This window comes from Dermacentor albipictus, chromosome 9 (genome assembly GCF_038994185.2).
Source record: "Dermacentor albipictus isolate Rhodes 1998 colony chromosome 9, USDA_Dalb.pri_finalv2, whole genome shotgun sequence".
In the NCBI taxonomy this organism is placed as follows: Eukaryota; Metazoa; Arthropoda; class Arachnida; order Ixodida; family Ixodidae; genus Dermacentor; species Dermacentor albipictus.
In genome coordinates, this window is record NC_091829.1 from 34971966 (window position 1) to 34985765 (window position 13800).

Sequence of the window (13800 nt, forward strand, 5' to 3'; positions counted from 1 at the left end):
TTGCACGCTCTGAAGTTCTCTAAGATTGGACTTGCATATCTTAGCAAGCACGGGAGAACTATAACGTAGAAATCCGATAAAAAGTGCTCGATATAACTGTAGCATGGAGCCTATTGACGATCCCCATGTTTTGCCGGCGATGAACTTGAAGATGTGAACAATAGATGTGAGCCTCTTCTTCAAATGGGCAACCTGAGGGCTCCAAGAGAGGTCCCGGTCAACAATGACACCCAAAAACCGATGATTTTTCTTGTAGCTGATAGGCTGGCCATTGATATATACTGGATAACCAGACATTGCTTTCCGTGTAAAAGCGACTAACGCACATTTTTCTGTTGAGATGGTAAGGCCTTGTGTCTGAAGATAGTCAGATGCCTGTGTTGCTGCTTGCTGTAGCCTTGCGCGAACCTGCAGGCGAGTGACCGCTGATGTCCAGATGCAGATGTCGTCGGCGTATATTGAAACACTCACTGTTTCCGGGAGGGATTCAGCCAGCCCCAGAAGCGCGAGGTTGAAAAGAACAGGGCTTAGAACACCGCCTTGGGGAACGCCTCGGCACGTGTAGTGGTCGGTAGTCGGACCATCTTCCGTACGCACGAACAAGGACCTTTGTGTCAAGTAGTTTCTGATCCATCGATATACTCGCCCTCCTAGTTCAACTGTGAGAAGTGCGTCGAGAATGGTTTGATGGGAAACATTATCGTAAGCACCTTTGACGTCAAGAAAGAGTGCGGCTGATAATCGCTTCCGAGATTTTTGTTGTTCTACAGAAGATACCAGATCGATGACACTATCAATCGATGAACGGCCTCGTCGAAATCCCGCCATTGAGTCAGGGTAAATTTTGTTGTGTTCGAGGTACCATTCGAGACGCATGAGGATCATACGTTCCATGAGTTTCCCAACGCAGCTGGCAAGTGCTATCGGCCGATACGATGCCAGTTCGAGCGGTGACTTTCCTGTTTTTAGTAGTGGTACCAGGCGGCTTCGTTTCCATTCCTGTGGGACGACACCATCTAGCCATGAGCTGTTAAAAAGGCTGAGGAGTTGTCTTCGTGCTTCTTGACCTAGGTGGCGCAAAGCACTATATGTTATCCCATCGGGCCCTGGTGAAGATGAACTCCTACAGAGCGCCATAGCAGCTTCTAACTCTTCCATAGAGCATCTTCTATAAGCGTACAGTGCAAAAGTGCAAAGAATGCGACATGAAAACGGATGCCGAAAAAAAAAAGCAACTAGTCGGCAACAAACAACTGCCCATATTAAACACATACGCGTGTCCGCGAGCTTCGTATCCGATTTGCATTCTTTTCACTGACGTCATTTTACGGTTCTCAGTGGCGTCACTGGGAAGGAGGGGGGACCACCACTGATGCGGCGCTCAGTGAAGGTGCAGCTGGACAGCGAAAGGGGGTGGGAAGGGATAAGGGGTGGTGAAACGGCAAATAATTATTCGTCAAGAAAGCGAAAAGGCGCCCGGCCATGGCACTGTGGGCTGACTACAGAAAACAAAAAAGAAGAATGGAAATGTCTAGGAGGGTGCCCTCAGCAAAGCGTATTGACGTAGGATATCTAGGACGCGCACATGGAGTTAAAACAAAATATGCATTGAGACGGCGCCCCTGAAAGGTACATACAATATTGTTTCGCAGATACACATGTCTGACGCTCGTTGTAACTGCTGTATAAATACTTCCCCACCGGGACCGACTGCGCTAGTGGATAGTGCGAGATTAGCCTAAATTTGTGCTTTGATTTTTCTTACGAAAGCTCGTTTAAAATACCTATCGTTCTACTGAGACTGTATTCTCTTCGCCGAGCCGCCGAGCATTTCTGGCTCGTCTTCATTTACCTCTCCTTACAAGTGTCCGCCTTCCGAGGTGCTTCTTTCAATTACCTTAACTTTAAAATGCGCGTAATCTATTCTTGTAGAAAGCTGTGCGGCTACGCGTGCAATGTACACCCCGCGTAGCTATGCATACACTTTGCATATTCGTACATACGCATACCGCTACAGGTCTTTCTACGGACTCAAATTTTGCATTCCTTGTGCTTTATGGGCACGTTTATTTGTATATTAATCTTGACATTCATCTGACGAAAATTATATGCTTTGTTAATTCTTTTAGAGTTTTTTTTTTCAAGTAAAAAATGCACACTTCTGTTTTTTCTGCCTGTTAATACAAAATAAACACGTAAATACGCACTTTCGATCTAATGTCGTGCTGAATTGGGAGTTGCGTGGTTACTCGTAACGTTAGACTTTTCAAAAAGAAATCAAGGTGGTCAGTCGTTGGCTACAGAACCAACTCCACGCTGAAGCAAGTCATGCGGACAACATTGTGTTTCGTCGCTTGAAACAAGAAAGCGGAAAAGGGGGGGGGGGGGGGAGTGAGCGTGCGGCTAGCTCCGGCTGCCACTGCCCCGGCTGCCACTGACCCTATGAAGCAAGCGCCACTGACGGTTCCTGTCCGATTTCGTGTCGAATTATTCGCATGGACCTTACACTTCAAAATGGACAAGGTTACCCTTCGATTCGGCGCCGCCTCTATTCGATTCTGTGTCGCTGGTGTTTTCGAATTATCCGTATACCGTACAGTTCAGCGTTTCAGGCAAGTGGTCATCAGTCCGCGCGCCTTTGTCCGGGCCAAAATTAATTGCGGTAATCTGCGAGCAATCTGCTCGTGTCGGGCATTCTTTGGAATTGTTCGGGTAAAGCACGGTATACGTATGCAATCATACAATAGCACAGCAGCCTGCGATACTTTCGAATGACAAACGACTGTCGCCGATCTCTTCTGTGTGCGCTTAATTATATGCACAAAGGTAATCAGTTGGACTTGCGCTTCTTGACGCCTGGCACACGTTTCTCTTTGAACGCATGTATGTTTTTATTCTTACTAGATTGGTGGGGAGGGGTTAAAGCTAAGGGTTACTGCATATAGCTCTAGTAATTAAAGGTTTGTGCAGAGGGGCGCTGAAATAGAAACAGTAGTGGCTGGCCCGACAAACGATAGCTGACCGTTGTATAATAATAATACTAATCAATCAATCAATAAATCATTCAAATGTTTATTTAGTGCCCAGGAATAGCTACGGAGCCTTCGTGCTAGTGCATTTTCATTTCATCGAACTCGCAAAGTTCTCACAGCGCATTTTATTTATTTTTTATTTTTTAAGCTGTCGAACTAGTCGAAGATTCAGCTTCTTATATATAACAAGCCCCTTGAATGTTCTATAAAGACAGCAATTGATCACTAAAGCACATGAACGTGTCCGTGTTGTTTATGGATCGAGACATGGAGATATACAACGGAATAAAATTCCTTCGGTGCTGCGTTTTCGCGTGACCGCGTAACATGAATTGCCTGTCTGCGCACTCCTCACGTGTTTTAGATATCGGCCTGTACACAGCTTTTTATGAAACCTTTTCAAATTCTGCTCTTCCGATCCTGCTCCTTTGTTTGTTTGTTTGTTTGTTTGTTTGTTTGTTTGTTTGTTTGTTTGTTTGTTTGTTTGTTTGTTTGTTTGTTTGTTTTGCAAGTACCGTGTTTCCCACCTCATGGCACATTGCCGGAGTGAAAGGAAAGAAGTGGTTCTCTGCGATTATTCCTGGAATGATATATTCGAATCGAGGCTAAAAAGGAGTAAGGTTATGCCGTTATCTGATTCCACGGAATGGAATGGGAACCATTCCTCACTCCGCGACACTAACGCAGAGGGCAGAGCAAGCGTCGGGCAACTGAAAGAAACGCTGGCTCAACGGGAAGAACTAAAATAAGAACGACTGCGCGGTGAAGCTGAAACCAAGGGACTGCTATATCCAGAACGAGACTCCATAGAAAAAATGAATGTCTATAAGACCGTTGAATGATTCCGCAATCGCCAACTAGAACGCTGAAAGCTTCCATAAGTGTCTTTAACGATAACGTAAATGTATGGGCTTTTTGACGCCACCTATTTTTTCACTTCCCTTATTTCTGTTTTCTATATTAGTGTCTGCATTTGCTTGTTCATTTGTTGACGACCGGCCGCGATATCCCAGTGGCTATGGCGCTGCGCTGCTGAACTTGAGGTCGCGAATTCGATCCCGGACGCGGCGGCCACATTCCGATGGGGCCGGTCAAAAAAAAAATGGAGAAAAATGAAAACGAACGTGTACCGGGTATTGGGTGCACATGTGAACTCCCAGTTGGTCAAAGTTTAGGGTGCCTCGACGTCCTCCTCGCCCGCCGCTCCGTACAGAGCGGGAGCAACCGCGGCGTCTACTATACTGCGTTGGGCGCGCGAATGGCGGACGCCGTTGGGACGCGCTGCCGGCGCTCGTGTGTATCCGCCATTCGTGTGCCCAACGTGATAGTAGACGCCGCGGTTGTCTACACTCTGTACGGAGCGGTGGGCGAGGTGGACATCGAGGCACTCGAGTGAAAATGATTCCGGAGTCTCCCACCATATACGGCGTGCCTCGTAATCAGATCGCGGTTTTGTTGCGTAAAAACCCAGCGTTTGTTTGTTCGTATGTTGTATTTCCACTACGCTTCCTTAGCGGCATGTATGAGTTCTCATGTGTTGGTAGTTTCTGTGCTCGTCGTGTAAGTGCCACACTCAACGCTGAATGTGCGTGCGTATACGTGCTTGTTTCTTTATTTGGTCATTTCCTTGTGTCGTTAATTTTATATACTTCATGGACAGTGAAATGTCGCGGAAAGGCCAGCGATTAACGTTGCCAACATTTCCATTATCATCAAATAAACCAATGGAACATTAACGCTGGGACTCTTCTGTATACCATGGCGGAACAAAATGAACTTTCCTTCCTCTATACGCTGCTTTTCTAGGCCATATGCTGGACGCTGTCAAATTCTTCCAAGGGTATTAAATTCACCATCTTTGTCGGTTCTGATTGGCTGGCAGGGTGACTGCAGGTCTTCTCGGATCGGCTCGAAGCGGCAACATGGCATCCAGCTGAGTGCCAAAGAGGCTTTAAAAAAATTCTTTTTTTTTAACCTCATTGGATAATACCCAAGTCCACCGACAAGTGCGCAATTACAAGACGAAACAGAAGAGCTTCGAGTTCACGACAACTAGAAATGCTAGTAACTAGTGTGTAGCGCACACGGAGAGGACACAACAAGGCACATGAAACGCACGGACACGGCGCAGCGTGCCTTATTTCTGTCCTCGTCTGTACGCGCTGCATTAGTAATCTAAGATGCCATACCAACAAGCCCGCATTGCAACACGGGCATACGACAAGTTGCCGTGTAACGCTGTGGACCGCGAAGTGCAACCGTTGGCATACGTCGGCTGTCGCCATCGCATCTCGTTTCACGCAGCGCGCGCGCTATGAGGAGTTGCGTATTTTTCTCTTGTTTTATTGATTTACTTATTCTGTCCTCTGCAGCGTTGAAGGCGCACCAAACGTGAGCATTACGTCGTGTCAGTAGGTCGACGCTTCCGAGACAGCAAAATGGGTGGAAGAAACACAAAAACGTAGGATAAGTGGGGGGTGGGGCAACCAACGCTGAATTTCTCCCTCCATCTCGCCGTGACGTCATAAATTTCTGCCAGCGTCCGCTGGGGCCTTGTTAACTGCTTACCGGTAAGGAATAAGGATCACATTCCATTATAAATGAACGAGAGAGTCAACCTACATATACAGTACGTTTCGAGAACTTATTCTGCTCCAGAAACTCCTCGAAATCCTAGAATTCCTCGAAATCGGCGACTTCATCCTGACGCGGAGGCTCAGCGGTTACAGCGCGAAATTCGAAAATTGAACGTTGTTCTTTCTTCACTGCGATAATATCAGCCCTTTCCCGCCAAATAATAGAGAGTCTCAAAGCAAGGCTTCAGCAATCCAAGCTACAACTTAGGGTAATCCTTTAAACAACGGCTATAAGTAGATTGCAACTCCGAAGATTTTTTTCCCGCCATCTTCGAAATAAGCATACGATGTTGATTGACGCAACGACTGTGGTTGCCAATAAAGAAGGCAAAGCCAGAAGACCCTAACAATATGGCAATTAGAACAATTTTTTTGTGAAACTCTTTCACAGTTAAGTATGATCTATTAATTGTAGCATAATGTGTCATGGCCAGGCGCGCCGCTTGAACGACGCTAAATGTTTTCAAACAAGAAAATAGTGGAGAACGGGGGCAGTACGCTGGACGAGGAAAGACGGTCCATCATGAGTTACATCTGCTGAGGACCACGCCAGATCATCAAAATAAGAGTTGTTGCACACACAAACCTTTAGATCAACGTGTTTCGCTTTACTTCAACCTTGATTTTCGGTTAAAATTCGCAGCGTCGGTTGACGCAATAATGATCAATTGTCTCATTATGAAACTGGTTCTTAATTAAATTTTTACATGTCAGCGAAATAAGTATTTCCAACACTTGATGTCCATGACATGTTTTCGGCTCTAGCAATCGCTTCCGCCGCATGCAGCCAACAAAAGCCTGGCCTTCGAGATTTGTAATCGCCAGCCAGAGGGGGTCGTCGCTGAGTCGTGGATTTTAACATGCAAGGCCATCGAAGCGCAATACGCACTTTGTTATAGATGACGTCCAAAATCATACGCGTGGGACATGTTCTTCGCTCCCGCAATCGCTTCTGTGTCATGCAACAATCAAAAGCATAGCCTTTGAGATCTTTATTTGTTATCCAGAGGACGCCACCACCGGGGAGTAGATTTGCACATTACGACGCAACCTATTATCATCATCATTAAACGAAGAACAACGTCTACCGTTCAAATAAAACTACAGTTATTTGCACGTCTAAATGTCATTGCGTTGCTATTTTCTTTGTTTTCGCTAGTTTTCGCTCACTGCGTGAGCTGCGAAGGCAGGTAGTAGGCTAGCAAGGTTGCACCCGTTGCACTTGATCCATTTAGGAGTCAGTTGCGCGGAACTGTTTCGCTGGAACTAAATTGACTGTTGGGGGCCTGGACACTGACATGAGTGGTTTTGTGGAAAGTGGAAACAGTGCGCAAACGCTAAGGATGTTCAAGGAGCGGCGCAATTTCAGTGAGTATGGCAGCCTTTCCATCCAGATGAGCGCTTGACAACAAAGCTGGCACACCACAGTCCATGCGGAGCTGAGCTCGCGTTGTTGAGCAGCCGTTTTTGAGACGCTTTGCAGCATGGCTTCGCCGCTGTTCTCGGCCTGCTGACACATGCGTTTGGTGTAACTTATGGAACGCGCTGTCACCGCGGCAACGCACTGACTCAGCGCGCACGAAACTGTGCTTTTAAACGATAAGGACTTGTGGTGGTTTCATTCTGAAACTACAACGCAGTTCGTCTGCCTCCATCGAGCGTTTGTGTTGCAATCTTGACTTGCATTCAGTGTCTTTTATTTTATTTTGTATTTCGCCTTACTTTTGGGCCTGCTTCGCTTCACCTGACTTTGAGGTCGCTGTCGTTTTGTGAAGCACGTTCACCGCCTCGTTTACATGACCGTTGGTTTAGTTCTGCTAAATGAACCGCTTTTTGGACGCAGTTCAACGCAAGAAGGATGTCGATGCAATACGCGGGGAGCACCCGTCCAAAGTTCCCGTAAGTTGTGCGAAACGCTGCTCGTTTCCACTAAATCCCGACTCGGTGGCCTCGCGTACAGACAGCGTTGCGCAACCAATGCCTCTGTTGCCGTCTTTGCCTACAGGTAATCATAGAGCGCTACCCGGGTGAAAAGCTGCTCCCCATTCTCGACAAAACAAAGTTTCTGGTGCCTGACCATATCACGATGGCCGAACTGGTGAAGATAATCAGGTAGGCGTTGTCACGGCTTGCGCCTGTTAATGTCGTTGGCGCGAGTGACGGCTGCGGACAGAATGCGATAGCGGGGGTAAACAATGCCTATACGTTTGGCGCTCGTGTCAGTAACCTGCCTGAAAACATGAGGTCAATGCTAGTTACTGGAGGGTTGAAATGAGATCGTAGTATGATGTATAGATTTATGAACCATCACGACTACGTGTATTTTTAGAGAGAATTCATTTTAGAGTAAATGTAAAAAGTGTATATAGTTGACTTGTGAATGTACTGCATGCCTTTGTGCCTCTCGTCATGTTTCATGCCCTTGTTTCTCAATTCCTTTGTGCATTGCATAGGTGAGGGTATGCGAAATAAACATCTGAATAATACATGTTCATGAAGGCGTGTTGGTGGGTTGTTTCGTATTAATTACTGGAGGCAATGCACATGGCCACTGTCTTTTCAAGTGCACTTTTATTTTTGCAAATGTACAGTATATGTGTGCACACGCAGAAGAAGAAAATTAAATGGCAACAGCGTGCAGTCGCACAATATTGCCAACCATTCATGCCTGTCTGCCAGAATACCACAATACCTTTATGACGTGACTGAGTTTGGTTCTGTGAGAGAAAAAGGAGGCAACTATCTCGTTTCCTTTCTGATTTTCCTTGGTGTGACGTGTGTGCATGTCTTTATGTAAGCAAAGGAACGGCTCAACTAGTGCTGCATAAATTAAGGTGTATGGATATAGTGGGGTTTCATAAAAGAATATGCAGACAGTCCTGGTATTTTGTCGGGGGTCAGTTTTGCATACATCAAGGACTCATTGGTACAATGTTTGCATTGAGAACAACACACTCTTAAGGGCACAGATCTGTTATGAGGCACTCAATGCTGCCTTAGAAGGTCCATTTAGTCCCCAGACTTCGCTAGGATGTTTTCATTGGCATGTCAATGTCCCATGAATGTCAGTTTACATCTGTGATATCTTCTAAAAGTGCCGACTAGACCATCCATGGCAGGAGGCAAACATTTGGACATTTAAAAAAAAGAATGCTCATGAGCTGGTTGAAGAAAACTGATGCTGGTGAATTCTGTAATTCCTAGAACCATTTCATTTGTCTACAACATTGCCTCAGTCATATCTGCATGTGCTGAAATGCCAGATAGTTTTATGTACATTGTTTTCATTAACTCCAACAGCGAGTATTACATTTCGTGCATAGTGTGCAGGGGGATGTTTTCATTTTACAATATCCTCCACCTGGCATAGATGGCATATTCAACTATCTTAATGGAGGTTTGCAATGTCGATGCTGTCTGAAACACAGGTAGAGTATGCTTTGCAAAACTTCTTTAATGCCATCATTTTTTTCCTCTAGACCTATCCCGAGCGTGTCGTAGAGCTAAGATCAAAAGTAATTATGATAATTAATGCACATAGTACCTTGTTATTAGCTGCATGCAGCTCAAAAATACAAGTAAAATGAGATATCACTTCAATTTTTATGACTGGATGTCATGTTTTGCTCTATCAGGACATTGAACTGTGGTGCCCAATAGTAGCAGGGCAGAAGTCGCCATCCAAGATCGGGCAGTGTGCGGTCTTTTCTCAAAGGCCATGGCATCACTTCTATGGTTACAGCAGCTTCCGCAAAATCATGTTGATGCACCTTATGCTCAGCAGGTCGATGTCATCATTTTAATTATTACAATACCTTGCGCAGAGCTATACAATAATTAACATGGCTCTAAAAATTAGTGCTACAACTTTTATTGCATCACCTGCAATACTGTGCGAACCTAAATTGCACATTACAGTTTTGACCAAAGGTCATAGTTCCACAGATCAATGTCACGTCCGTATCACAAGGTGCACAGTTGGCAGCGTTGTCGTGATGCTATTGGTGCTGCCCGACAAGATTTCTAAGGAGAATTGCTGCCCTTCTAAGGACATAATGCGAAAAGAATTAGTCTTTTGCTACACTTGCCTCTTGAGACAGAGCCACTGCTGCATTGCAGGCGACGCATGGAGCTGCATCCAAGCCAAGCGTTCTTCCTGCTCGTCAACCAGAGCATCATGGCCCCAGTGTCGGCCACCCTTGGCGACCTCTATTCCCAAGAGCGGGACGAGGACGGCTTCCTTTACCTGACATATGCCTCACAAGAAGTCTTCGGCTGACAGCGCACAGCCAACTGCTCCCTTTCCCCAGCCCCCACAGAGCTTTTAGTAAAGAGGTTTTTTATTTGCTTGTGCAAATTTTACCAGCTGTGGTGTGCGTGCATCCTTGAATGCCGCTTAGTGCAGGGACCTAAAACAGCAGGCCACTTGCATTGTGCCAAGTCCTCGTGCGTGACCCAGTTGATGGGACACTAAAGGCAAGTTAGCGGAACATTTGTAATCAAGAAAATGGCATCGAATTGGGCCAGCAGTGGTGCTGCCACTCCAAGTGCCCCCTTGACACAGCACGTCCCATTAAAGGGCGGTACGTTATGGTTGGCCACCACCACAAAAAAAAAAGGAAAGTTTAATAAAAAAGTTTAATAAAGCTTGCTGCACGAGTTGGTTTAAAATGCTTAAGAAAAAGGTACTACGCCAAAGGCAGACAAGCACGAGAGTGTGTCGATACAGACAAGGACAAGCCTTCAGTTAAACTTTATTTACATCAGCTGTTAGTATAAGGGTATTGGCATACATGAACGATGAAGCAGCACTTTTTTTACTTTTTTACAGCATTTGTTTACTTTTTGAAAGACAGAAATATCAACCAGCAAAATATGAGCATAATAAATACGTAACCACTATTTGCTGCGCAGGAAGTTTTCCTGGCTACTAAAAAAAATGAAGTTTTGCTTATGCACGTGTTCCTGTTCGAGACAATATAAAATGCCCCGTTCAGCTCTCTGGCAGAGTAATCAGGCAAACTGGTTGCTGCATTAATGATTGTGCAAAAGAGCACAAGTTTTTGTTAAGAAACAACAGTATTGCACATTTGCCTGTACATTGGCAAGCATGCATGTCTGCACCACGAGTTTGAGAGATCAGGATTATGCACAGGAGCAAAGTTTCTACTGCCAGAGAGCTGATGGAAGTAGTAGTAGTAGTAGTAGTAGTAGTAGTAGTAGTAGTAGTAGTAAACAACTTTGTTTAGGTTCTGAGGAGCTAGGCAGGGGGCCTGCTAGGTAGGTCCCTACCGAGGCGATGGCTGGTCCTATGTCGGAACAAAGAGGCCATGCCTCTTCCCTCGTTCATGGGCCCTCTGGACAGCCAGGAGCGGCTCATGAAACTGTTTTTTTTTTCTTACCTCCAAAGGGAAGACGTGTGTAAGTGAAATACCTGAATAAAAGGAAAATCAGACATCCACCCGTTCGTAGCAATTGCTACGAAGGAAACCCATATGGGTTCCTCGAAAGAAAAGCCTCATGATTGAAGAAAAATTCGTCCTGGTCCGGGACGAATTTCTGCTACGAACGGGTGGATTCATTACTTCTCTCCACCTTGCAGGTTTCCGCAGAACTACTACGTCAAGTGAAATACCTATTTCTCTGTTTAGTTGCGATGAAAGGCTCATGCGTGGCATGTTGAGGTGGAGTAATCATTATGCTCATTTCAATGTTGTTGACTTGTGTAATTGTGTGTGCGTGTGTGGTTTTTTTCTTTTAAGTAAATGTGCGTTGCCTCATTGTGAGTGTGGCAATGTTCCTATATTGATGACTTTGACAGATCTGAAATTTTGTTCTATGTTTGTGCTTGTACATGTCAATACCCTCTCACGCTTGTCCGTTTTCGGCACAGTAGCTTTTTCTTAAACAAAAAGTTAATTCATGTGTGGCAGAGTTACACTATATAGTTATTTCATGTGCGTCGGTTCATTCCATGGTATAATGCACTATTTTTAAGATGTCAATATCTGTAATAGATTAACTTTTGTAATTATGACGACTGGCCTAGTGCTACCTAAATATTTGTGCTACAGCTCCAAAAGTTTTTCCACATAGATGTCGAATTGAATATGTCAACGTGCTCTCAGTAAGCACTCTGAAATGTCAAACTACCAAACTGTGAAGTCATTCGCACATTCCTTTGTTTTCTATTTGTTGATAGCACAGAGGGATCTTGCCATCAGTCTCAGAAAGATATATATGTGGATGTCACTTGAACACTCAGTCACAATTCATGTTTGATGAGATTAACTTCTCTCTTTCTGTGTTACTTTTCATGACACATGCTCTATTGCCAGAAGAAAAATTCTTAAAATTGCATTTGCAACTGCTTGTGTGTGGAAGTGCCCAAGAATATTTCCTGGCTATTTGTTAGGGGCCTCAAGGTGTATATTGTGGGTTTGCTATAGAAAGGAAACAATGAGACACCTGAAGTGCAAGGTGCTTTTACACCCTCAGCCTACCTCATTATCTACTGACTTTGAAAGCATGTGTATTATAAGAGTGTACAACAATTTGTATTGCAAATACGAGTAATACACTTGTCATATGTAAATTTACTGTCATTTTGAGTCAGTGCACTTCACTGTTTGTGTCATTCACAGTCTGTCAGGCTGAAAAGTTTAGTGGCACTTGAAGGCAACTGCATTTGTCTAACTCTCTTCACTGTGTCAAAGTGCGTAGCATCAATACCAGCGGTTCAAAAATAGGTAAAATAATAAGGAATGTGGGGTTGGCACTAATTCTAAAGAACCTTTATTTCTTTCTTTACCCCCCCTTATTCTCTCTGTCAGTGAAGCTTGTCTTTTTCTAAATGCAGACCCTTTCCCATTCTCCGCACTGCAAAATGTGCAGCACACTGCTCGGGTGTCAAATGCAATTCCTTCTTGTCCTCGCTCGCAGTGATTGATCATGTTATTTTTGAGACACTGTCTAAAGTAACAAATGTAAGATGTGCTGGCTGATTTACCGATGGACACCGCCACCACTTTCAAATGTCGTTCCCGTATAGCAGCACGCTGTCCGAGTGACACGTGCTGCAATGAAGTGCACCCGCTCAAAGTGTCGCTAAATCTACCTGTCCGACTGGGGTATGCATTACACTTTGTGCAACTGAGTGGGCGGATAATACGGGGATCCAAGGGGCACAATTTTCTGTTAGTCACAACCATTACAAAGTAATGGACAATGAAGGCAGTGATGCAGCTAACTTTGCTCGAGGAGATGCTGTCAAAATTGGTGATGTTGCAGCAGGCCGGCATGAATCCAAAGTCCAGAAGCTAGCTTGTAAATTTTATTGTTGGGAAAGCTACGAGACTCTCAGTTGTACTGTTTTATCACATGTGACCAAAGTGTCAACACATGCGCACACCTAAAAAATTGCCGGTGCTGCCTGCGTTTAAGGTGCCACGCCACGCACCTCAGAACGGGTGTCTTCAAGATTACCAGTTGTATATATACGATGTTGATGTAGATAAAGCATTGCAACAGATGTTTCATTTCCCGCTCTTAAAATCATGAGCTATTAAATGTCTTTCCCTGCTCTTGTTCTTGTACAGCTCGTGTAGCACAGCTGTTGAAAATGACAACCTCATGCAACAGAACATTATAAATTGAACTCTTAAATTGTAAGTGTGCGATGTTCATCATTGTGAACCTCTCATGCATGTCCTTTTGTTGCATGCTGCAATGATTTCCTATCCGGAATACCAAGACAACTGGATGCATGTGGCATTCTTGATGGGAAAGCGTCAGGTGTTCAGAGTTAAAAAGGAGTACACCAAGAAGTCGAAATAATTTACTGCATGCTCTGGTAGTTTCCTATTAGGAACTCCGAGGAACTTCAATAGGCATGGCATTCGTCTTGGGAAAAGTACTAAGCATGCAGTGTTGAAGGAAGCAAATGCATACAATTGATCATGATAGTTACTACAAAAAAAAAACGTGCACATTAAAAGGTGTACAATTAGTGGAGCTGATTAGTAATCGTGATGTGAACATACCTATGGCCTAAAAAACCTTTTATAATTCGCGTTGCAAACATTATCTTTTAGTACTGCACACTTGATACTTTCCCAACACAAATGCCATGT

At 44.7% G+C, this 13800-nt stretch overlaps 1 protein-coding gene across 1 annotated transcript; it reads left to right on the forward strand.

The window, feature by feature from the left end:
* The first annotated feature begins 6789 nt into the window (after positions 1 to 6789).
* Positions 6790 to 10033, forward strand: LOC135906514 (microtubule-associated proteins 1A/1B light chain 3A-like). The gene is made up of 4 exons (XM_065437941.2): positions 6790 to 7036; positions 7512 to 7567; positions 7674 to 7780; positions 9788 to 10033. The coding sequence occupies exons 1-4, from the start codon at positions 6967 to 6969 to the stop codon at positions 9945 to 9947; spliced, it is 393 nt and encodes a 130-aa protein (XP_065294013.1). The 5' UTR covers positions 6790 to 6966; the 3' UTR covers positions 9948 to 10033.
* Positions 10034 to 13800: the final 3767 nt, after the last annotated feature.